At 42.2% G+C, this 27,136-nt stretch overlaps 1 protein-coding gene across 1 annotated transcript in view; it reads left to right on the top strand.

Annotated features, from left to right (window-relative positions):
- Positions 1-27,136, top strand: part of KSR1 (kinase suppressor of ras 1) — a 143,990-nt gene that overhangs the window by 43,229 nt on the left and 73,625 nt on the right. Inside the window, exon 3 of the mRNA XM_018553390.1 lies at positions 19,072-19,212. Within this exon, the coding sequence (XP_018408892.1) occupies positions 19,072-19,212 (141 nt within the window). The remainder of the gene's footprint in view (positions 1-19,071; positions 19,213-27,136) is intronic.

Below are 27,136 nucleotides of genomic sequence, written 5' to 3' on the forward strand. Positions count from 1 at the left end.
CAGGTAAGTGAATCACTGACAAGAAAGAGGAGCACTCTTTGGTCCCTTGAATAGGGAAAAAAAAGTTCAGAGTCGGAGTTTCAAAGATGAAAGAAAATAAATGACATGGTATTAAGGGAATCTTGGCCTTTGGCCAAACAACCAAACTCCAATTTGTTGCTATGGCAGCCTGTTGTTAATGTGATTACCTGTCTCAGTGGATGTCACACACAGCATTGTTACGACTTCACTGTTATTTTTTCTTATTTGTTCAGTACCCCTTGTTATCTGATTTATGTTCAATGTCTATGGTACAGTTGAAAAATTATTGTATGTGTTGTTCTGTCACCAGGGCCACTGCTTTTTGTTTCTATTCATAAGGGTTAATATAGTTGCAATCATGGTGTTAAAACCAAAAAAATAAATAATGACCTTCTAAGGATTTACCATATTTAACAGTGTCACACATTATTATGTAGTAATACTGCAACCAGTTGCCGCTTCATACATTTTATGTTTCTAGTGCATTATCCTGCATTGCAGAGATTATATAAAGGGAGTATAAGTGAAAGGCTGCAATGCCTATTAGTGGGACACTGGCTCAGATCTCTTTCTGATGTAACCAATTTAATTCCTGCAGGATGATGTCACCAGTACCGACTTTCCTCCCAGTGTAAACTGTAATTCTAATAAAAAAGCACCATGAGAATGCAAATATATTGATCCTTTGACATGATTTAGAAGCATTTTTAAAGTAGAAGGAAAAAGCTACACACACCTACCTATCGCAACGAAAGTAATGTGAGGGATTGGGGAAAAAAAAGTCCCCTTGAGCTTTTAGCCACAATGTGCTAGTAGGCACAGAATATTTTTATGTATTCTATATGATTATGGCAGACTTACCTGCCAAAGCTATCCCCTCCAGCGCTATTTTCCTTCCTAGCAAGCGCGCCCATGTTCGTCCCAGTCTTCTTCCAGGTTCTGATTCTTCGGGCTCGATGGTGAAGCTCCCACACATGCACACGGGGAATACTTCATCTCAGCATGCTGTGCCTGTGGACTTACTTTTGTATGAATGGCCCATTGTACAGGAGAAACAAATTCTGAGGCAGCAAACAGCTTTTATGGCAGTAGAGACTTGGACCGTATGAAAACTTTACTGGCACCGAACCCAGATCACACCTCGCAACTTCCCTGTTATTCCTGCCAGGGAGATAGCACGCTACTACCGAGTCACAAGGGACATTACAGACACCATATCCTTTCCAACAGCAGCTTGGAAGAGAAAGGATGTGGGAGCAGAGAAGTGGATAGATGTCCTTGCTTCAGGGCTGTGTGTTTGAGTTGAACCTCACAACATCCAGCTGAGAATGCACACACGCAAAGGTGTCTCCATAGGAGACTGCAGGGGAAAAGAGCCACCCTTAAACTGTAAAGGGGGGGCTAGGATTGAAGGGATCAGGTGAATGCATACGCATAGGAGTGGAAAGCTGAACCATTAGAAGTTGATTCCACCTCACTGGAGCCATTCATACAGCTGACTTCACACTATTGTGTTTTAAAAATGTGTGTTGTTTTGCATTGGGTATCTCCAACACATTCTGCAATGCACACTCTAGGCATGATAAAACAACATTGTTAATATGCATTTTTCATGTATGCATTCTAGCTTAAAACCTATGTCTTAGTTGCAACACGGGATTCGCACTTTGCACGAAAATGCATGCCTTGATGCTTCTAACATAAATTAAAGAGGAACTCTGGGCATACATATTCTTAACACTTGCAGTGGGGCTACCCCAGCACTGCAAGGGTTAAGTGCATGTTTTCATCTAAGGATGAAAATAACAAATATCTACTCACCTGATCCTCAGACCCAGCTGGCTACTACTCTGGTCCCTTCAGTTTTTCTCCTCCACTCCAGCAATGGTATCATCACGTCCAAATACACTTTACAAGACGTGATGACTCGCAGAACCTTTGACCGCCGTTGCGGTGGGGGAGAGGTTGAAGGAATTGGCCTGGCAGCCAGCCAGCTCCGAGGTTCAGGGGAGTATAACTTTTTTATTTTCATCTCTAGATGAAAACTAGCACTTAACCCTTGTAGTGCTGGGGTAGCCCCACTACAAGGGTTAAGACTCAGAGTATTGATGCCCGGAGTTCTTCTTTAATGACTGTCATGAAAGGTGTTGGTATGATTTAGTTTTCTTTGTTTTAAAGACACTACAAGATACTGGTGGTCGTGATAAGAAGAAAGTTAGGGATGTTGTAAAGATTTAGCTATAGTGCTCCATCATTTATAACTATACCATTCCCATAACAAGTCCAAATTGTCTATTCTCCTCCGGTTTGATGTCCTTTATTTATGTTCAGTTTATGATTATTCGTGTATAGTACCTCCTGTTATATTGGCATTGAGGTTGAGGAGAAGCAGCATGCTTTCTGTACATTAATTTATCTGCTGTAAACCTACTTTTCATACTTGAAAATGTCTTGTTGGCGTGTGTGCTTTTGGGGATTCAAGGCCAGCCAAGGAGCAGCTAGGTGAAAGCACATGAGAATAGCAGCTGATTAAGCAGCTTACAGTCATCTAGATTAGATGACCTTTTAAGAGCCTTGACACAGAAATAAAGAAATATCACTACTCCAAAAAGCTTAAAGTGAAACTCTAACTTTTTGTTTTTAAATTCAAAAAATGCAGCCCTTTTACTTATGTGTATAGAGATTTTTTGGAAACGCCTCATTGCTGCATGCAAAATAGGAAAATCAGGAAATCACCAGCACTCAGTAATAAAGATAAATATGTCCCTTTTATTGGACAGAAAGCGTCACAGACATCCAAATAAACCGACGTTTCGGGGCCGCGCAGGGTCCCTTCCTCAAGGCAGAAAGATGTCACAGGCCGAAACCGTAAATTACCTTTTTCCTCACCTTTTTATGATTAAAAAAAATAACAAATTGTATTGTAAGCACATGAATAGATTCAGCCAGGGAATGACAGCTGCCAGTGACAAGATTCCACAGATGGCAGCTAAATAAAGCAGGTAGTGGGCTGGTGCAATAACAAGCCTGCTATTGGTCATTTCAGTAGCAGGCTCGCTATTGCACCTACTCACTGGTTGCTGTGCCCTCCTCCCAGCGTCGAGGAGAGAGCTAGGGGATCCAACCAACAAATCAATAATGAGAATAGTTGACCACTATTCTTATTGATTAGTTGGTTGCAACCCTATAGCAGTGTACTGGCTCAGCCACGTCTGTGCATAAGCTCTTAACCCGATGTAATTTATAAGTTAGTAAACATTAACTGTGTCTAAAGTAGACATAGGAGATTGGTGGGACCTTTGGCCAGAATCGGGTTCAAAACACATAAATACTTTAGGGCATGTTCACACATAGTGCGGTGACCTGTGGTTTACTGCACCAGATTCACACAGGTCACTGCAATACAGGTGTGTTGGGTTGTGCACTGCGCTGCGGAAAAATGTAGACATGCAGCATTTTCTTTTTTATTCAAGGAGCTAACTTTTTATTGTCATAAGTTGTGGGTGGATCCCTGAAGAAAGAAAGTGCTGGATTCAGATGGAGACAGCAGCGTTGAAGCAGCATCCCTCACTCCCACCCTAGTTTTTTTTGCTTAATTTGGTTGTTCTATTTTTCTTAATTTTATCTGTTTTCTTTTTTAATTCAATATATCTATATTGTCACTGCAGCCGGGCAGGGTCTGAGGGTCTTTGAAGGACTGTGGGCCTAGTATGCAGATACTGGTTGTTTTTGTGGTAAGATGACCTTCAAGGACGATTTAAACCCAGTTAACAGTTATGTGGTTAGGAACGTTGTTTGGCTTTGTATTATTAAAATGGCTGCTGTGGCCACAAAATCCAGCCCCGTTGTGGTGTTCCTTAATTTAGAGGTGGGAGTTGTGGAGGTGGATTTGGGTGGCTTAGGTGACCCCTGGACATATACAATACCCTAGTCATGTCCATAGTCTGGCCGCAATTGCACTTTAAATTACCACATTTTGATGAGACTATTTACACTTGGATGATTGATTATAAATGTTTAGCTAAGAATCTTGCATTAAAAAAATGTTCCTAAACCGTTTTACTTGTCACATTAACTTTTTTTTTTGAGAAACTAGTAAAAACACTTGTGGACCATGACTGTAACTTGCTGGTTGCAAGTTAGAGAACAGTGAGTTAATTAGAAATGTATTAACGCCGTGTCTTAATAAATTATGGCACAAGCAGGTGCAGTGGCCGCTGTAAAGACTGAATCATGCGGCTGACTGCACAGCAAATTCTTCATTCTGAATTTTGCTCACAAGAGTTTGTTTCTGCATGTACCAGGTTACACAGCAATGATGCATACACATACAGAAAACATTTCTAGAAGAATGCGTTCTGCCAGATAACCCCCAATGGCAGTATGACCTCAGCTTACAGTTTGTTTTGCTTTGGCAAGGTTGCTAAGATTTTCTTCAGGGGCCATTATCTGTAATTCCACATTTGCCTCCTCAGGGAATGCATGGAATATGCTTTTTAATCTGTAATGTGTAGTGGATGCCATTGGGGATTGCAGATGAAACGTGACATAACTGGAGGTAGTGCTGGGAACTGTATTTTTTTTTTCATAAGAAAATATATCTGGGGGAATTTATCAAAACTGGAGCAGTCAGAAGAATGTGGGGCAGCTGCCCATAATAACCAATCAACTTCTATCTTCAGTTTTTTTCAGCTTTGAAAATGAAGGAGCAAAGCTGCTACAAATTCTGACTTCTCCAGTTCTGTTAAATTCCCCTCATAGTCTTATTTATTTATGTATTGATTTTTTTACCTAATGTGTATCAGTTTGATTTAAACATTTGTGTGTTTATATATACACTGAGTGGCCATATTATTATGACCACCCCATCAGCACTTCTTGGGCCGCCTCGTGGCTCCACGAGATGACTTAGTTGGGACGCCTCGTGACTCCACGAGATGTTGAAAGGTGATGCGAGGAATCTGACACTGCACTGTTGCCCTTCTGTTGTCTTGTACCACCAGTCTTGCCACTCTCCGTTCTGCCCTAACATTGACTAGTCGCTGACGGCCACAATTCGCACATTCAGACCCAAATTTTCGGCTGATAGTCCGGTCTTGAAACACTTTAACAACAGCTGTTCTTGAACTTTTAACGAATTCTGCTGTTTTGCTGATACTCGCTCCATGGCTCTGAGCGCCAACAATCATCCCACGTTCAAAGGCTGTTAAATCGCGTTGTTTACCCATATCTTCAGAAAAAAATCACTTCTACTGTCGTGGTAAACAACCTGCTTCCCTATTTATAATGGTCTGGCTCTCTAGCAACTTCAGCGCAAAATTATAGCTAATTTGCCTACAAACGTCAGGTTGTCATAATAATCTGGCAACTCAGTGTGTGGGTGTGTGTGTGTATGTAGTGGTTAGCACTTCTACCTTGCAGCACTAGGGGTCCCTGGTTCGAATCCCGGCCAGGTCACTATCTGCAAAGGCGTTTGCATGTTCTCCATGTGCTTGCGTGGGTTTCCTCTGGGTACTCCAGTTTCCTCCCACACTCAAAAGACATGCTGGTAGGTTAATTGGCTCCTGTCTAAATTGGCCTTGTATGTGAGATGGGGACCTTAGATTGTAAGCTCCTTGAGGGTAGGGACTGATGTGAATGTGCAACTATGTAAAGCGCTGCGTAAATTGTCAGCGCTATATAAATACATTTTAATAATGTTAACATTTTGGAAATTACTGTTTCTAATTTTGTCATTGTATATCTCAATTAGGGAAACTGTATTAAGTTATTACATATGCAGACCCTGCTTGCTGCTTTGCAGTGCAACACAACAGTTTTGCTTTACTGCTCCTTCCCACAATGCAAGTCTATGAATTGGCTGACTCATTGGAAACCATGCACTCCCTGTGTGGCTGATCTCCTATCCCAACAGTTGCTAGAAATGTAGGCCATGTTTGCTGGCTTAGCTTATTTACAAATTGCCTTAGCTAATAAGGTGAATAAAATCTGGGTGCGCAAGCATGTTGCATAATAAAATGATTCAGTGTAAATAGTGCAATAATAAATAAAAATATGTGCTATCTGAAAATAGTATTTTCAAAATACACTATAATTTTATTTTAAAGCCCAACTCCGGGCACAGTTATCTTACTGGAGTTTAGTAAATTCAACATTGCTGTAAAGCCACCTGCCATAGTCACAACTGCCCCCTTCGGAGCCCCCCTATGTGATGGCAATTACGTCAAGGTAAACATTGAAAAAAAAAAAAGTACATTAAAAATATCCCCCAAAATTTTAGAGTCCCCCGCAATTGCGCATACTACCGCAAACGTGTTGGGTGCGCCTACGTACAAAATTGACAATTGCGCCACACAGGTTGGGTATCGCCGCATGTGCCGGAGTGAGAGCAATAATTCTAGGGTCAATATTCACGATGAGCTCTCAACTGATCACCTGTAAAGGCTTTTAAATATTCGCCTATGAACAATTTGGGGTGCCATATTTTTTGCCATTTCACAGGCGCACACAGTTTTTAAGCTTGGCATGTTGAGTATGTATTTACTTTGAACAACCTCATCTTTTATATTTTACAAACAAAATTTGGTTTTTGTGCACTACAGTTAACTTAATTGTAGTTTTTACTGAAATTTTGGGCTTGATAAATAGTTGCGTTAATACAGGGTCCCTGCTTTCGGGAAATATATAATTCTGGGATCATAAAATCCCAGATTTGGCAACAAAAAACAACAACCCCAAAAACACTCTGGTAGTGAAAGGGTTAATGATATGAATACATGAGCCCAGTCTGGTGACTGTCTAACCGGGTATGGTCTCTTTTGCAGTGAATGTGTCTTGTTAAACATAACAAACTTTTGGAGCTCCGTCAGTGCTTTGTGCTGAACTGGTCACATGAGAAGCTTGTATCGGCACAGTTTAAATAATGTTAGAGGCTGCTGACTATTTGTGGGCTTGTGGTCAGACATCTGAGATGTTTAAAGATTTTTATTTGCGTCACTGAATCGACTAAACTTTTTCTTCTGAGAAATTCATTTTGTAACTTGTGTGCCAAGGTTTCCTAGGAACTTCCCATCAAGGCTCCAACTGCTAAAAAATGCTGAAAACCTGATAATGCCTTCCTTTGCTGTGTGTTGCATATCGCGTCTGTCTTAATACACTAAAGTAGTTTAGTAGCTGCATATCCAGCTTTCCAATTTATTTTTGTTTCTGGTAAACGGTTTCAAAATTTTTTTTTTTGGCTAAAGGGCCTGTTCACACCGGGTCTGTGCGTAAGCAGTGCAGGAGATGCGTTGCATTGCCATTAATTTGAATGAAACCCCAAATGCACTGCAATGTGATTGTTTACTAAGCAACGCGCGGTACCACAATGCCATGCATTGTAGTGCATGCTACCCAGTGTGAACGGGCTCTTAAGCAGAACTTGCTCCCTCTTGCCTCTCCTTTTACCCCCTCGTCAGAGTGTGTGCATTAGAAGCTGCAGCAAGTCAGTGCCAGCATCATTTAGCTTTTTCCTCCCCAGTATTACTGTCCCTAGCCTCCCACTTTCATTGATCAGATCTCATTTGTTTCAATCACGGAGGTTTTCGCATTAGATGTGGGCATTTTCAAGGCCTGCCCCGCAACGTCCACTTTTTCAAACTGACTTCCTCCAATCAAGGATTTCTATATTTGCATAACTCCTCCCAGAAGCCCGCCCACTGTTTGCATCAGGACTGAGAGCTTATGAGAGGACTATTAGACCATTTTAAGCTAAAATAATAATTAAAACGTGGCAAAAACGCAATGCATTGTGTTCCAGATCTGGAAAATGGTGTGAACCCAGCCTTAAAGGAGAACTATGGGGTAAGTGTTTTCCCCCCATAGTTCTCCTAAGGGTCTCAGGAGGAAACAAACTAGCGTCCTCCCTTGACCCAAAGCTCAGTATACCGCGAGCTACAGCTCACGGTATACTGAGACCGCCGCAGCCTGGACGGATCCCGACATTACTGTCGAGATCCACCCAGCAGTGTGAGTAACAGCTGGCTTTGCCTATCTATAGGTAGAGCCAACTGTACCCGTCCATTCCACCAGTCAGCACTGGAGGATCGGAGCGGGGAAATCCCTGCAGGGAGCCGTGACAGTCACGGCTCTCTGCAGGGACACGATCGAGAAGTGAGCGAGCGACGGTATGTTTTCACTTCCCGATCTATTGAGCCAACATGTGACAGTTTCATTTTCAGGGGATTTCCCCCCTCCCCGCTCCGATCCTCCAGTGCTGACTGGAGGAACGTACGGTGAAGGGGCGGGCACAGCTGGCTCTGCCTCCAGATAGGCAGAATCGGCTATCATTCACGCAGCTGGGTGGAGCATTGTCGGGATCTGTCCCGGCTGCGGCGATCTCCGTATTCCGCGAGCTGTAGCTTGCGATATTCTGAGCTTTGGGTCACGAGAGGAGTTTAGTATATGTCCTCCCGTGACCCTAATGAGAACTATGGGGAAAACCCACTTACCCCATAGTTCTCTTTTTAAGCCTTGCAGTGCCTGGATAACCCCACTGCAAGGGCTAATCTTTCAAAATTCTAGAGTTCTTTAGCATAGAGGGGGTGAAAGCAACAAAGTTTCTGATACAACTGGATACAGCTGATTTTATGGATCTGAACCCTATTGTAATTTAAATTTTCTTCCAAATTTTGAGATAAGGCTTTGCTGCTTAGTTGGCTGTCATTTTTATTAATGTCAGAAATAACTTTCGGCAGTTCTTCTTCTTTCTTCTTCTTCTTCTTCTTTCTTCTTCTTCTTCTTCTTTCTTCTTTCTTCTTTCTTCTTCTTTCTTCTTTCTTCTTTCTTGAAGCCTGAGACCCAAATTGAGTTTTTCCAAGTTGGTAATGTGCATCTGGGGTTGAGCATGTCATTATTTATAGAAAAGCTGAAATGTATTTTTGTGTAGGGCATTAATGGTTTAAACCAAACAAAAGCTTTGTTTCCATGGAGACCTTTTTGTAAAATGCAAGGAGGAGGCATTGTGAGTTATGGCAATGTAGATACAATTATCCTGGCAAAATGTGTATTATAGTATATATAACCACTTGTGCTTTTCAGTCTGAAAGCAGAATTGACGTTATTCTTCTATAGATTTGTTTTTTTTTAAATCATCGATGATAAACTTTGTGTGTGTGTGCCATTCAGGCTGTTCTAAGAAGTTGTGAAGTCCCAGCTTGTACTGTCCTGTTATCACATTTTTATGTAGTGAGTGCTGCCTTCTGTCTGCCCATCACTTTCATCAACTTCCTGGATTCCCAGTATTCTTTGTATCCCTTTCTCTGCTGCTTGATGTGATGCAATCTCACTTTCTCAAGACTATATATCCCATCATGCATTGCTTCCACCAAGCAACGATAATGTTACATTGTGAGTTGTAATTCAGAAGGCAGGCTCTGTGAGAGTTGTGATGCAACTTGGTTGTTGAGAATGGGATAGAATTTGTGGGAATTCAATATAAAAATACATATTTTTAGTTTTTGACCATTGATACCTTTTAAAGCCACACTTAAGACAGAATGCTAATTGATACATTGCACTGGGTGTGTAAAATATCATTTAAAAGTTGGGTGTTCTGTGCTCTTACCCATAACGCAGAGCCCGATCTATACATCGCTTCGGTCGTATCACCCACCCCTTTTTACTATCCTCCTTCACAAAATGTCTTGTATTTTTTTTAAACATAGAAGACATTCGGTGATTCGAGGAAGAGAGATGTCGCATCCCCACCCCTCCTATCCTCCAATAACAGAATGTCTTACATTCTGCAAATACATACAAGACATTTTATATTTGCTGAACAACCAACTTCCTAATACCTAGCTTTCCATTGACTGAAACAGAAACACTCACGCCTGAATACACCTGAAAAATTGCACAAAATGTTTTTTCCGCACAAATAAAAACATTTGCCTGTAAACGCTCATGATTAGGTGTGAATGCGGGCTAAGCTTTAGAAATTTTCTGCCCAATCTGTAGCATATATGCAGCAATCGATATCTATCAGACTGAGCACTTAAGGCCCATTCAGCTGCTGCGCTAAATCCCACAGCAGCTGGTGTGCGGTGCCCGGCACAGTCTGATGCGCCGATCCCCAAACATAGCAATGTGTACGTTTCTTAAAATATAAAACTTTCTTGAAATGTCACAAGTGACATTTCATTCAGTTCTATGGGCATAATGGGTGCGAGGCGGCTGTTCCGTATCGCATCTTGCTGCGTTTAAAGAAAGCACTGCATGCTGTCTTGCCTTGCATTATTTTGCATTGAGGCTGCTCTGGAAAAAATAGCCAGCCCCAGCGCATTTGGTGTTAATGGGCCCTAAAGGTTTGTAGGTACACTTGTAACTCATTAGTTACTAAAAACCTACTAAACATAAAAGGGCCATTAAAGGCCCATCCACATGGACATACATAAATACAGGCTTATGGGCATACAGCATAAAATACAGCTATTTGTGCAGTGCCAGGGAGCCCCAGCTGCTGTATTTTTATTCCCATTGAAATGTATTGTTAAAATATGCTGTATAAGCATAGCTTACGTAATGTACACGTGCTAAATTCCTGCGAAAGTTCAGTATTTGGAGATTAACGCCCATATGCCTGCGTGTGTAAACATAAGTAGTGGCAGTTACACACATATACCTGTGTACAATGTATTGACTGAATACACTCCTATGGGCGTCAAAACGCAGCAGTTGGGGCTCCCGGGCGCTGCAAATACAGGCATTTGTTTTACACTGCACGCCCATACGCCTGTGTTCATGTTTATACGCATGAGCCCTTACTGTTCCAGTTTTGTTTACTTGACACAGTAATATGTAGAAAAACATAAAGCCCAAAAAGTTAAATCCTTGTAAATATTTTATTTGGTTGTGCCTAGAGGTGTTCTGGCTCTCTCCTATTTTTAGGATGTGCAGTTGACATAATTGACTTGCACATTAAATATGCAGTCCAACCTGTTAGGTTGCTAGACATTTTGTATTTTGAGTAAAGCCTTTGTTATTTAAACAATGCTGTTTGGATATGATAACCTGGTTTGAGAAGTTGCCATATTACTGGAAGTCAGAGTAATCCAGTCCTTCTTTGGCCAGAGTGATGGGCCAATAAACCCTTATCTGGTTTTCTCTAGGATTCACCTGGACATATTTTTACTTTGTGAAGGCCACAGTACCAGTTCTGCATGGTTCAAGCGATTGTCTAATCAGCTAGTTTACGAGTTTCTGGATACTTGTTTGTTTGCACTTCTTTTTGTTCAGGCTTGTGGCTTTTCTAAATGTTAAATGTACACGGAGATGACCTGTTTGACTATATTAAAGGAAAGCTCTGGGCATAACTATTTTTAACCCTTGCAGTTTGGCTACCCCAGCAATGCAAGGGTTAAGCAATCGTTTTCAAATAGGGATGAAAATAACAAAGATATACTCACCTCACTGGCTGCAGCAGCGGTCCCTGCAGCATGTTTTCTTCTCCGCTCCAGCAGTCTAAGGGTCTTTGAGTCATCACATCCAATACAGTGTATTGAACGTGAGGACACCGAGAGACATTCCATTGCTGGAGTAGAGGAGAAGTCCAGCTGAAGGGACCAGTCTAGCAGCCACAATATGGGTGAGCTTATTTTTCTTATTTGCAACCCTAGACAAAATGAGCACTGAGGACCCATTCACACCACATCCGGATTACATCCAGACCAGACTGTTTCCGGACCCAAAATGCATCCCAATGTATCCCTATGCTATTTCTTGCCTCTGTTCCCACCAGCGCAGTCCATTCCAGACCAGACCAGAAAAATACTGCCTGTCCTGTTTTGTCTGGTCTGGAATGCACTGGAACGCACCTGTAAGACTATTTTAAGCTTAAAAAAAAACACACACAAAAAAACAATTTAAATATTGGCATGCTAGCCACAGGCCATTGACACACTTAGTAATGCAGGATTGATAAAGAACACAGTCCTGGACCACACACATTCAACAAAACAAGTCTGCACTGGCAAAAAAGTTTTCTGTTGAAGCCCATATCCAGGCAAACCAAAAAACTACCCTTGCCACAGGGCTACCCCAGCACTGCAGGAGTTGGGTGTGAATTTAGCCTAGGAGACCACTAAATGCTGTTTTTAACTTACCTGAACCCCACTCCCGCTGGCTCCCTCTGGCAACGCATTTGACGCAAGAGCGTAGGTGGAGAAGAGGTGAGTGCTGACCAACGGCGGGGAATGGGGATCAGGTAAGTAAAAGTGCTTTAACCTGGACCCTTAGGCATAAACAAGCACTTAACCGTTGCACTTTAGGGGTAGCCCCACTGCAAGAGTAGTTTTTAGGGGTAGCCCCAGTTGAGTTTTAAGTCATTTAGGTTCTGGGATTTGTCTTAGAGTAGGAATACATGCAGATATTAGATACTTCTACTAGGGATCTGACAGGTAGGTAAAGAATTGGATGTTGCATGTACTGCAAAAAAATCCCAGAAGACAATTTTGGACACCAAAACCAGAAGAAGTATTCATTTGGCTCCTCCTTGATTCCCCATGTACACTATATTGCCAAACATATTGGGACGCCTGCCTTTACACGCACGTGAACTTTAATGGCATCCCTGTCTTAGTCCGTAGGGTTCAATATTGAGCTGGCCCGCCCTTTGCAGCTATAGCAGCTTCAACTCTTCTGGGAAGGCGTCCACAAGGTTTAGGAGTGTGTATAGGAATGTTTGACCATTCTTCCAGAAGCGCATTTGTGAGGTAAGGTACTGATGTTGGACGAGAAGGCCTGGCTCGCAGTCTCCGTGCTAATTCATCCCAAAGGTGTTCTATCGGCTTGAGATCAGGACTCTCTGCAGGCCAGTCAAGTTCCTCTACCCCAAACTCACTCATCCATGTCTTTATGGACGTTGGTTTGTGCACTGGTGCGCAGTCATGTTGAAACAGGAAGGGGCCATCCCCACAAAGTTGGGAGCTTGAAATTGTTCAAAATGTCTTGGTATGCTGATGCCTTAAGAGTTCACTTTACTGGAACTAAGGGACCAAGCCCAACCCCTGAGAAACAACCCCACACCATAATCCCCCCCTCCACCAAACTTTAGTCAGGCAAGTACCGTTCTCCTGGCAACCACCAAACCCAGACACGTTCATTGGATTGCCAGACAGAGAAGTGTGATTCGTCACTCCAGAAAACACATCTCTTCTCTAGAGTCCAGTGGCGGCGTGCTTTACACCGCTGCATCCGACGCTTTGCATTGCACTTGATGATATCAAGTGCAGCTGCTCGGCCATGGGAACCCATTCCATGAAGCTCTCTAAGCACTGTTGTGCCAATCGAAGTTTGGAGGTCTGTAGCTATTGACTCTGCAGACAGTTGGTGACTTCTGCGCACTGTGCGCTTCAGCATGCGCTGACCCGCTCTGTCATTTTACGTGGCCTACCACTGCGTGGGTGAGTTGCTGTTGTTCCCAGTTTCCACTTTGTTATAATACCACTAACAGTTGACCGTGGAATATTTAGTAGCAAGGAAATTTCACGGATGGACTTATTGCACAGGTGGCAACCTATCACGGTACCACGCTTGAATTCACTGAGCTCCTGAGAGCGACCCATTGGTGAGGTGATTGGAACACCTGAATCCAATGATTTAGAGGGGTGTCCCAATACTTTTGGCAATATAGCGTATCTGCTCGGCATTTGATGCAAGTGATACTGTCTACACTGATTTGTGTATGTATAAAGTCACTCGCACTCCAATAGAATTTCAAGTCAAAAACGGTTTATTGACTCGATTGCTATCACATCATATGATAATATGCCATATGATGTGATGGCAATCGAGTCAATAAACCGTTTTTGACGTGAAATTCATTAGGCAAGTCATTAGGCTGCAATAAACCGTTTTTGACGTGAAATTCTATTGGAGTGCGAGTGACTTTTTATACATACACTTATCTTGGATTGCAGAGGCATCTACAGTCACTTTGACACCCACCCAACTCTAAGGGTATTAATCGGTCAGGAGTGCGATGGGTACACTGGATTTTACACTGATTTGTGAGCTCACTTTTTTTGTGGACTCTTTCATTTCATTGCAAACTATTTTTTTTCAAAAGGAAGCAAAAAAGATGAGCCCAGTTTTTTTAGTAAGAAAGTGAATTGTCTTAAACAACACTGTAACAACAAAAACAACTTTCAGGTGGATAGTATTAATTTTAAAGCAACATGCATAAAATATATTCTAATACATATCTGCTGTTGTGAATAGCAACCTACCAGTTGCTGCAATTTTGGCCGTGATGGCTAGAAAATTAAAGGATGTATTTTGTTGATGGCTGTGAGCACCAGAATGCATATTGTGAGTTAAAATGGGTCTTCTTAGGTCCTTGGCTTAACCGCTTAGCAGACAAATGTCGATTTAATAATTACAATGTAGCAAGTCATTAGGCTGCATTTAATGCATTTCTTATTATTCAGAAACAAGGCTTTATCTAATGATGCCAAAAAGGAAAAGTTAAAGGAGAACTATGGGGTTAGGTCTTTTCTCCATAGTTCTCCTTAGGGTAACGGGAGGACACAAACCAGCGTCCTCCCGTCACCCTAAGCTCAGTATACCGCGAGCTACAGCTCGCGGTATACTGAGACGCCGCAGCTGAAGCAGATCCCGACAATTATGTCTGGATCCACTCAGCTGCGTGAGTGACAGCTGTCTCTGCCTATGTAGAGGCAGAGCCAGCTGTATCCGTCCCCTCCCCCGTCCGTTCCGCCAGTCAGCGCTGGAGGATCGGAGCGGTGAGGGGGGAATCCAGCCCCTCCCCTGTCACAGCAGAGAGCCGTGACAGGATCGAGAAGTGAGCGAACACCGGTAACTCGATTGCTATCACATCATATGATAATATGCCATATGATGTGATGGCAATCGAGTCAATAAACCGTTTTTGACGTGAAATTCATTAGGCAAGTCATTAGGCTGCAATAAACCGTTTTTGACGTGAAATTCTATTGGAGTGCGAGTGACTTTTTATACATACACTTATCTTGGATTGCAGAGGCATCTACAGTCACTTTGACACCCACCCAACTCTAAGGGTATTAATCGGTCAGGAGTGCGATGGGTACACTGGATTTTACACTGATTTGTGAGCTCACTTTTTTTGTGGACTCTTTCATTTCATTGCAAACTATTTTTTTTCAAAAGGAAGCAAAAAAGATGAGCCCAGTTTTTTTAGTAAGAAAGTGAATTGTCTTAAACAACACTGTAACAACAAAAACAACTTTCAGGTGGATAGTATTAATTTTAAAGCAACATGCATAAAATATATTCTAATACATATCTGCTGTTGTGAATAGCAACCTACCAGTTGCTGCAATTTTGGCCGTGATGGCTAGAAAATTAAAGGATGTATTTTGTTGATGGCTGTGAGCACCAGAATGCATATTGTGAGTTAAAATGGGTCTTCTTAGGTCCTTGGCTTAACCGCTTAGCAGACAAATGTCGATTTAATAATTACAATGTAGCAAGTCATTAGGCTGCATTTAATGCATTTCTTATTATTCAGAAACAAGGCTTTATCTAATGATGCCAAAAAGGAAAAGTTAAAGGAGAACTATGGGGTTAGGTCTTTTCTCCATAGTTCTCCTTAGGGTAACGGGAGGACACAAACCAGCGTCCTCCCGTCACCCTAAGCTCAGTATACCGCGAGCTACAGCTCGCGGTATACTGAGACGCCGCAGCTGAAGCAGATCCCGACAATTATGTCTGGATCCACTCAGCTGCGTGAGTGACAGCTGTCTCTGCCTATGTAGAGGCAGAGCCAGCTGTATCCGTCCCCTCCCCCGTCCGTTCCGCCAGTCAGCGCTGGAGGATCGGAGCGGTGAGGGGGGAATCCAGCCCCTCCCCTGTCACAGCAGAGAGCCGTGACAGGATCGAGAAGTGAGCGAACACCGGTATGTGTTCGCTCACTTCCCGATCTACTGAGCCGACCTGTGAGGTCTCATTGTCACAAGTCGGCTAGAACTATGAGGTTCATAGTTCTCCTTGTAAGATATATTATATTGCCTAAATCTAATGCTGAAGTAATGCCTAAATCTCTTGCTTGTGTATCAGAAGCATGCAACTGGTAAAATGTAATGTCAAAGTTAAATAGGGTTCTCCAAATAGAACACTGTAGTGAATATCAGATGATACAATATAATGTACATGTGGTTTCTAGTCAATGACTATCAAAAAGTTTGTGGAAAAAATCCTGCCAATAACCTAATACTACTACAGGAGCTGTATACAACCTGCAAATAATGGAAAATGAAAGAGCACCTTAAAACTATAGGCCTGGTTCTCACCCAGTAGGAAAAGTGCTTTTAAACGCCCAACACAAGAAATCCTATGATTTTCAATGGTCCCTGATTACACCTGAGCAGCAAAATGCCAGCAGGAAAACGCCAAATGCAGAAAAAAGTACATGAGTTTCTTTTGGCAGTTTCAAGCTTGTTTTTTCCGTCCCATAGACTTCAATGGAAACGCTAGGAAATGCGCAGCAAAAGAATGTTGCAGAATATCGGATGTGTTTGCACGTGCTTTCGTCCATTGACTGCAATGTTTCTTTAGCTGCCAGTCAAAACGCACTTCCTTTTGTGAGTCACACGTGTAAAAATGTGGCAAACGCACATAAAAGTGAAAATAACCATACGCTGAAGCCACTCATACAAATACGCAAAAACGATGCTGCCTAGGTGTGAACCAGGTCTAAAGATAAATACCCCAGAGCAGGGGGATAAATTAATATGCAATTCACGAGCCAGTCTGTCCAATCCAGTATTTTTTTATTTTTTTTTTGTAGGAGCCAGCTCCATTGACAACTAGAAAACACCTCAAATGTTAGGCACCAGCTGTAATTTTCAAGGAGCATTGGGTATTTGGCACCTGAGATTTGTCCAGCTGTGCCCTAGGGGGCATATGAATACCCTAGAAACAGTATAGATAACATAATTCAAGAATGTCACGTTTAGTGACAAGTGAAATATAATATAAGAACAAGAGCAGAAAGATGTCTGTGAAGTTTCTCATGTATCCAGGTCATGGTATATCTGTAAAAAATAAGTCAAGGCAACTGGACTTGCTGTATTTTTCTGGAAGACGTTTCATTGGACACCCGACCAGCTTTCTCAATTCAGAATGACTTGTACAAAAAAGTATCTGGGAATAAATATGGTGAATGTCGCTCCAATCCACATAATCTGTTAGTCACAACCAGGTGTTGATTTCATTTAACAGCAGCTACACCAGTGTAGAAGAGCCAAACCCTCTGGTCAGGATTCGGCAGTATACCAAAACCTAAAGGAAAAAGGTAACTTCTTTGAAGACAGTCAAGTATGCATCCTAGACAGGGAGCAGGACTGGTTTAAAAGAGATGTGAAAGAGGCCATTTATGTAAAAATGGAGAAGCCAAGCTTGAATAGAGGGAGGGGGTGGGGGTGAGACATATATTGTCTGCCACATACAATGCTGTCTAAACACCTCTCTCTGGGTTAATAACACCTCATAGACTCCAATTATGCAAATGCTATCAACACCTTGTTGTGACTAACAGATTATGCGGATTGGAGCGACATTCACCATATTTATTCCCAGATAATTTTTTGTACAAGTCATTCTGAATTGAGAAAGCTGGTCGGATGTCCAATTAAACGTCTTCCGGAAAAATACAGCAAGCCCAGTCCAGGAGATCTTCCCTATATCCACTGTCCTACCATGACAGCCATGGCTCAGCTGTGAACTAAACTTGCTGCTGCCTCTTCCCAGGAGTACAATCTTTATGTCCCCCTAGTGGATTTCTTTCCACTCCCCAAAGAACCAGGAGGTTATGCTCTCAGCAGAGTAACAGTCATCCCAGGTAAAAGCAGGAGAAAATCTAAGACTAGGTTCACAACTAGGCGATTGAGCTGTTCTCATGCGGTTGACGTGCGTTTTTGTGATTTTGCTTTGAAAAAAAGCACAGTTGTCAATGCATAGAGATGTCTATGGGACCCAAATCGCGTGACAACCGCCGGAAAATAGCCCTTGCACCATTTTGCGCGACAGGTCATTTCTACTGTGCGACAAATCGGAAAGGTGTGAACAACTTCCATAGACTTGAATGCATGATACCGCGCGGATTCGCCCAACACCGACAATTGCACTGAGTGCCATTATTTTGTAATGGCACCCCAGTCACCCAGCGGATCACGCGGTTTGCTACTGCAATTCCGCCCATGCAATTGAACACGATCACAGCTAAAACAGCCGCGCGACGTGTATCGCAAAGAAAAGCTACATGTACCTTTTTTTTTTTTTCTGTGATTGAAATCAATGGGGCCGTGCGGCAATCGCTGTCTGCAATTGTGCACGACCGCATTTCCCGGATCGCTCAGGTCTGCACAGGCCCTAAAGTGGAAGGTCACACTTATCTTAAAAATTACAACATAGATTTATTTGTCATTACTAAACATTTCTGATCTACAAATATATACCAATATATAATTGCAGTCTTTTAATTCTTTATATACATTATTTTTCTTGTCCTCCCAATGCGTCTCATAGTGGCCAGAAATAGATATCTATTTCTCTTTATTTCTTGGAACTTTGGTTTTGCCTATCTGGAACATATGACAGTGGAACATATGACAGTGCACAACATCTGAAGAGGGAAAATTGCATTGCTCCTGAGATCTTCTGAGATTTTGCAATTTACAGATGAGATTTCCCAGAAAGGCACTGGTGATGTAGCCTTCCCAGGATGCATCTGTGAAACTAGGGCTACATCACCAGTGCCTCACTCAACCAGGAACTAATGAATGTAAGATGATTTCATTTCAGCATGCAGAGCTTCATGATGATGTGATTTTTAGTGAAAGGGGGTAAAGGTCCAGTAAAGTTTTTTGCATGGACATTTGCTTTAACCAAAGATACATTTTTTTGGAATGCCTTTTTCTCCTGGAGCAAGCCTTATGTTTAGGTTTTTTTCTCCTTTAGTGTTTTTAATCGCTGATGCTGCATATTAAGATGTTTTTATATATTTTTTTTCAGGCAAAATTGATGAACTACATCAGCAAACAACTTCAGTGCAAACTTAATGTGCCTAAGACTGAAAGAACAGAGATGCTAAATGGTTATCCTAGAGTGAGTGATTGGCTGCACACAGTTGGCGTGAGAAGTGACGTTGTGCAGGTAAGTTTGTAGTTTTTTCTGTTTTGCTTTATAATTTGGAGGATTGTCTTTTAAAGTGGCTGTTCATTTTAAATAAAAAATTATTTTTTTTTTAAATGGAAAGTCTCTTCAGTAAAGTATATAATTCTCCTCTTGTCTCTCTGTCGTTTGTGTACAGAGAGGCGCAGAATAGGTTGCATGTTCCAGCGTAGGACTGCAACAACTAATCGACTAAATCGAATATGAGAATAGTTGTCAACTATTATCATCGATGAGAGAGAGTTTTTATACAACCAATCGATTCGTTGAAAACATAATCGGGCAACCTAAACGATTTATGAAAATAATCGTTAGCTTCAGCCCTATTCCAGAGGATGTTAAAGTAATGCATTAAAACGGATGTCTCATAAGTGTGCTGCGTTAAAGTGTATATCTAATCCCTTAAATTAAATTCTCTTATTTGCTCCATTTTGATGTTGTAAATATACCATTGAGCATGCTTTCTTATATCTGTTTAAGTGTAATACACTAAAGTAGGCAGGGTTGACACCACTTAGGATTTCAGAACTTGAAAGTCACGTGTTGTCAGCTCACACAGGAAGATATGATCACATCTATTATATGGTATTTTTCTGTACTTGAAGCATGTGCACTTATTCCAGAGATGTCCTAAACATGTTTTGTTTTATTTTTGCCTTGACATTTGCTTTAAATTGAAGATGGCAGCTGCTTATGACACTGCATTGCTTGAGTTGGAAAGGTTGATTTACCTCTTTCATCCTATAGCTACCAAGATAAGAGAAAAGAGATCTATTTAGTTGCTGAAGATTGCAAGCATTGTACTTTTAGTATTGGAGAGCTATTAATGTGTAAAACTCTCTGACCGGCAGCACCGAGGGAGAATGGAGCCGACTTCCATTCCAATCAGGAAGCCAGGCGGCGGATTATGACCCGCCTCAGGAAGCCAGGCTACCTAGCAAGAAGTGAAGCCGGTTTCCTAGCCAATCAGGGAGGCGGGTCATGACGTGCTGCCCGACTTCCTGATTGGTTAGAAAGCCAGCTTCACTTTTCAGATCAGGAAGCCAGGCAGCACCTCATGACCCACCGCCCGGCTTCCCGATTGGTCAGAAAGCCAGGCAGCCTCGGGAAGTAAAGCCAATCAGGAAAATGGGCAGTGGGTGATGATGCGCCATCCAGCTTCCTGATAAACGGGCCACACGGCACTGGTATTGCTATTCCGTATCAGCGAGTACCAAAAAAAATTAATATCGGTACTCGATACTGAAAAACCAGTATCGGTGCATCCCTAATCTCTAACTAAATTGCAAGCAACAGTTGAAACTGGAGTATTTAGAGGCTATTAAAAAAATCAGATCAGAGAATGATTTACATCAAACCTATAAAGTCAGATGTCTCAGAGCTGCAACACCCCATTGCATCATCTGATTTCAGCAGAGATGAAAACCTCAACGTTCTGATAACAATATGAAGTTCGTTTGAGGACCTTGTGCATTTTGTATGCATACTTGTTTCTTGTTGATGCATAAATGGTGAATGTATTAATGGGTTGGTAACAATACTAGTAGGGATGCACTGATACTAATTTTTCCAGACCAAGCACCGATAGTTTTCCTCAAGTACTCGCCCATGCCAATTACCGATACCTTTACTGACTCCAAGCTGTAGAAGGACTACAAACCCCAGCAATATATTATACAGCAATGCAGAATACCACCAGCTATAGAGCACTGCAAATCCTTGCAATTCATTATACAGCAATGCAGAATAATACCACCAGCTGTAGAGGGCCACAAATCTCAGCAACACGATATACAGCAGTGTAGAATGGCACTAGCTATAGAGGACTATAAATTCCAGCAATACATTATATAGCAATGCAGAATAATATGAAGCTACATACTCTGATGCTTCGGGGTGGGGTTCTAAAGTCTCAGGTGGGCTGTGCGGGGTCTCACCAGGGTCCCGGAGGGTCTCGTGGGCATGTGTGCGGGCGGCGTGGTTCCCCAGTAAGGAGGAGGAGATGTGCAGCCAGTGCTTGAAACAGGCACTGGGGTTCACACGAAGGCTGCCGGCGTCCCTAGCAAGTGCGAGATCTCAGGCAGCTGCTTCCATTTAAAAATCTAAAGTGCCAGTATCTGCATTGAGTATCAGGGTATTTTTATGAGTACTCTGGGAAATGCCCAGTATTGGCACTGATATCAGTATTGGTACATCCCTTAATAGTAGTAAATGTTAGCATGTTTATAGCAATCTGCATGATACTCGGAAACAATATAATGCCACTTGAGGCCCTTGGACCTTGTATACGGGAACCTTGGCTTTCAGAAATCTCTCTAACTGAAATGAAGTGATTTCCGGTTGACCCCTCTGCTGCTATAGTAAAATTGGGAATGTGTTGGGGCCTTTGGTATGTATCCTTAGACATTGATCTTGCTACTAAATGCGCTCCCTGTCCATAATATTGGGATGGTTTGCATTTGTATGTGCTTTCCCTTCATGCTTTACCCTCCTTTCTATGCTTTATGTCCCACTGTCTTTCCTTTTTCCTCCGATACTTTATTATTATTTGCTTTTTCTGCTCCCTTTTTGGTGAGCGGTCACTGGACCTTTTTGTCCCCTGTTGGACCGCATGTTGAAAACATTAAATGTGTCCAGAAATGTACTATATGCTGAACTTGACTACGGTTCCTAGAACCTCTTGCCAGAAACTGATGATGTTTATTGGTCTTAATTAATTACTGTTGCATAATGAATGTACTGTATATAGCTTCAGGTTAGAGCTGATCTTTTAGGTTAATTTGCCTTGTATGCTTTTGTACTATTGCTTCAAAGCACATGTTTTTTGGATGCAAGACTGTAATAGCAGATATTCGGTCCTACCCGCTGCAGATTGTGGGAATTAATTATCACTTTGGTGCTGTTTAGCACTCTCTCCTCCCCCATGCGTGCTTTGCCCGCTGATGTTGCTGTATGTTCTGCTCTGGATACTACATGTTCTGTGCAATCTGTTCTGTAGATGCATAATGGATTTTCATAATTTTAATTATTTTGCAGTGCTCTCAGCTTGGTTTTTATAAATCCTGAAAGCATTCTTATATTGTCTTTTTGTTTTCAAATTAAACCTGGAGTTAAAGGGCTTATAACACAAGCTAGCATTTGACTAGAATGGCTTGAAATGAATCACTTGTTTTATTAGATGTTTTTCTAATTGGGCTGGGGAAGGTTTCATCTTTTGGTTAAAATAGTGAAGGCTGCCACCAGGGTTTCATTATTACCCTGCAACTAATTAGTTTTACAAGTGGGTGCTTTTTATTTGGTCACTTTCATTAGCTATACCTGTGTAGAGTCAATGTTTTCTCTGTACCTCACTGGACATTTAGATCCAATGTGTATTTATGACTGTATAACCTTTTTATAAAAATTAGAACACTGATTATTTTTATAAAATGATTCTAACTGATCAGTAGAGAAAACTACAGTTTAACATTGATGTTAACATACCTTTCTTGCATGTTGAATTAGGCACTGTTCACACTTTGACGCACATTCACACAATGCGGGAAAACACATAATGCACTTGCGGCTTCACTATTGGTTAATGGCACCCCAAACATGGCAGACAAAGTGCATGGTTTTGCCCACGTGTTCACTCAAAAACACCCGCTCAAAAAACATGTAAAGCTCGCAGCTGCAGCTACTGCATGAGCTTCTTTACCATGCTTCGGGCAGCACATTGAAATGAATGAATGTGCTGATGCGCATCAAATGCAACACACGTTCATATGCTCTAAGTGTGAATGGGGCCTTGTATACCTTACAGTGTGAATCTTTACTATAGAACTCTCTGAACTAACCTTACTGAACTCTGCATTTAGCCCTTTTGGTGCTGGAGCCATTTTTTTCATTATTTGCACATGATAAAATGCAAGTTTTTAGGTCTCTAAGATTGCATGAAACCCCCAAAACATTAAGGACCAGATAAACCAAGATTGGTGGTTGCTGAGGAATGCGAATTGTTGCACATGACATCTTATTTTTGCACATCACATGTCCAAAATACTATTCCGTCACAGTGCATATAGCATATTTGATGCATACTAGAATGTGTAATTGAACTATTATCTGGCGTATCCAAAAAGCAGGTATCCATTCTCTAGCAACATGTAGGTATCCATTCTCTAGCAACATGTAGGTATCCATTCTCTAGCAACATGTAGAATTGATTGGGTGGCTGTAAAGAAAGTGTAAAGTCAACAAAGGTAGCTCTAATATATTTAAAGGTTATGTTTACTTCTCTGACCATGTTTCATGTTATACCCATATTGAGGGTATAACATGAGACATGGTCGCATTACAACCGGTCAACCCCCTACCTGAAACGCTGGGGTTCTTCTACCTGCATGATGGATTAGCCTTTTAAATTTGGCATGGCTGTGCAAGGCTCTGCCCCCTTTGATGGGATCTGTGAATGGAGAAACGACGAGCCCCATCAGCCACCGCAGCAGTTCTCAATGGAATCCAAGCATTGTTTAGTCCATTTATATTTTCTTGGACATGGATGGGAGGAAAATCTGCAGGAGGCAGACCATTGCACCCACAAATCCACTGATTGCGGTTGCAATAAGTTACTGGCTCCAATGCAAAAAAAATAATGTATAAATGCAAATGTTTTTTTTATGTGAAGAAGTGTGTGCATTTATTACTTTTGGGGGACTTTGCTTTTAAATGGCCATAAAATAACTGGCCAAAAAAAATGAGAGTGAGACCCACATACACATTTATCGAATTCTAGAGCTTTAGCGTTATATTGAGATATAATTAGACAATATACCTATTTGTTACACGTACATTTTACAATGATTATGTATATCATTTTGTATTCCTTATTCTAGATTGCATAGCACCCAAAAAATGTATACACTTTTGTCCATGGGGAGATATTTTGATCGGGTGTATACTTGATAAAATGTGACATTGAGGGAACAGAGCCAAAGAAAACAAATGCGAAAGCTATTTTGCCAGCATGTATCCATTGTGTTTTTGACTTGTGAAGTGATTTGACTGGAAAGAGGGACATATTTTGTTATTGCTGTAATAGGCAGGCATGCTGAACCCCTGGTGGTGGCATCAGGATGATTTCATCATCATAGCCATTAAATCACAATCAAGTGAACAGACTGACCGAGTTAGGGTCTCACCAAATGAATTATTACACTGATTGTATTTGTCAAGGTAATGTGTTGTAAAGCAAAATGGATATTTCACCTAAAGAATTGTAGGTTGACCATACACCGTTAATTGATGGACTGATGTCTTGCTAAAATGAAACTGCTGAAACATCTGCCCTCCGTTGTCCTCTGTAGTTCTGCAATTAAATTGCGGTACATTCAAGGCTGTCCCCATAATGAGGAAGTCTGAGGCTGTTGCCCCAGGTGGCATCTCTTTGGGTCACGTGAGGGGCGTGGCAAGTAGAGTGCCATGGCCGCTCTGATGCACAATGTTTGCAGTGTGCCTGCTGCCCCCGTTCCGGCCAGAGCGTCCCAGGTTGCTAAGAACCAGACAGCAGTGGCGTCACAAGGGGGCGCAGGGGGTGCGGCCCGCACCCAGGTGACACCAAAATGACTCACAGTCACCCCCCTCTGAAAACTGGACCGAACGCCCGACAGTATCAGGAGAGAGGAGGGGACCCGGCGGCATACCTTATCTCGCCGGGTGACTGTCCCCTCCTCTCTCTGCCGGCGTCCATCACCAAGATGGCCGCCGGCAGGTATCAGAATACTGCCGCGCGTGCGCGATGACATCACGCGCATGCGCAGTGACGTCTCGGCGGGGTGACACTCGGTTACCGCTCCGGGTGTCACCCAGCCTCGGGACCCCCCTGCCAAACAGGGAGATGTGTAAGCGCCATACACATCTCCCCGCCCAGCTCTCAGCAGCCTGGGACACTCTAGCCGGTGTCCTGCTCAGCTCCTGGCAACCAGTGATGTCACTGGCTGCCGGGAGCTGAGGGAGATGCTGGCCAGAGCTAGAGCTTAGCGGGGAGAAGCCCCCCCCCAGGTACATTCATGGTGGGCAAGAGGTACCCTTTTACATTTAAAATAAAATTAAAAAATGTAATTTGATAAAGCTAACATGGCACTTGTAGATTCAAGTAATGTGTGAATTAAATGTACACTATATTGCCAAAAGTATTGGGACACCCCTCCAAATCATTGGATTCAGGTGTTCCATGAAATGTCCTTGCTACTAAATAAACCAGGGTCAACTGTTAGTGGTATTATAAGTGGAAGCAACTCAGCCACGAAGTGGTAGGCTACGTAAAATGACAGAACGGGGTCAGCGCAGTTCATTGAAGTCGCCAGCTGTCTGCAGTGTCAATAGCTACAGACCTCCAAACTTTGTGTGGCCTTCAGATTGGCACAACAACAGTGCGTGGAGAGCTTCATGGAATGGGTTTCCATGGCCGAGCAGCTGCATCCAAGCCTTGCATCACCAAGTGCAATGCAAAGCGTCAGATGCAGTGGTGTAAAGCACGCTGCCACTGGACTCTAGAGAAGTGGAGACGTGCTCTCTGGAGTGACGAATCACTCTTCTCTGTCTGGCAATCCGATAAACGTGTCTGTGTTTGGCGGTTGCCAGGAGAACAGTACTTGCCTGCCTGCAATGTGCCAAGTGTAAAGTTTGGTGGAGGGTGGATTAGGGTGTGGGGTTGTTTTTCAGGGGTTAGGCTTGGCCCCTTAGTTCCAGTGAAGGGAACTCTTAAGGCATCAGCATACCAAGACATTTTGGACAATTTCATGCCTTCCCCTATTTTGCTCTAGGAAAAGTATGGTGTCAGTATGATTTTTGGAAAAATAAAGTCTAGTGGTTCCTCCCATAAAAGAGAGATTGTAATTGACTGTGTTCAAAGACCAACACCAGATAACGCCTATTTAGGCTTTGGATAGAGTGGGGAAGAGTTTGAACCCTGGGACTGTATTGCAAGGGTAGGCAAACTCTGTCCCTCCAGCTGTTGGGCAACTACAAATCCTATTAGGCATTGCAAGATTCTGACAGCCACAGGCATGACTCCCTGAGGCAGAAGCATGAGACAGAAGTTTGCCTACCCCTACTGTATTGCTTTATGTTACCTTGTAGGGATGATCTACCCTCACTTCCACCTATTTACTCCTTGTTAAGAATATGTATACATTTGAATCCCCAATCCCTGGCTATAAGACTACTTTAAAGTTAACCTACTTAGGCAAAGCACAGTTTGTTTTATAAATGTGCACTTGTATACATACAATGTAATTTGAGATATCTTGGTATATAATCCACAGCTCGAGCCAAATATGTGATCTACTTTTGGGACCGTCTGTAGGGTTATTTGTAATACAACAGGAAGGGATGTATGCTTGTTTCACTTTAAAAATGCATTCCTAATAACTAGAACAATATTTTGCGAAATATCCAGTTGCTATAAATACCAAACAGCATGCCGACTATTAATTACTGCAGAGGATCAGGTAAGTAGAAAACCAGTGGTAATTGTGAACCATCTGAGAGACGTTTCAATGTAGATAAATTATATGCAGCTAACACTGCCATTTAACATAAGCACATCTGAAAAATATGACAGCTGTGTCTCTCAAAATTCACAGTGTGTCACGTCTAAAAATAATGACTCTATTAAAACAGGTGTTATTGTTTTTACATTACAAAATGGTTCTCACCAGTTCAGACCCTAAAGTTGAGAAAAAGGGCCACTAAATTATCATCATCATTAAAGGGTTATTAAACTCTAATTTGTTTTTGCATATATCTAATGCTAGCAAGCAGTAGATATATGCAAAACGATAAAAAAAAAAAAAGGATCTTGGGGCATGCGCAGCTCAGATGTTCGGCCAGGAGACTAGGAGAGACACCAGGTAAGTATATGGAG

The sequence above is a fragment of the Nanorana parkeri genome, unplaced genomic scaffold, assembly GCF_000935625.1.
Source record: "Nanorana parkeri isolate BGI_ZX_2015 unplaced genomic scaffold, ASM93562v1 scaffold118, whole genome shotgun sequence".
Lineage (NCBI taxonomy): Eukaryota > Metazoa > Chordata > Amphibia > Anura > Dicroglossidae > Nanorana > Nanorana parkeri.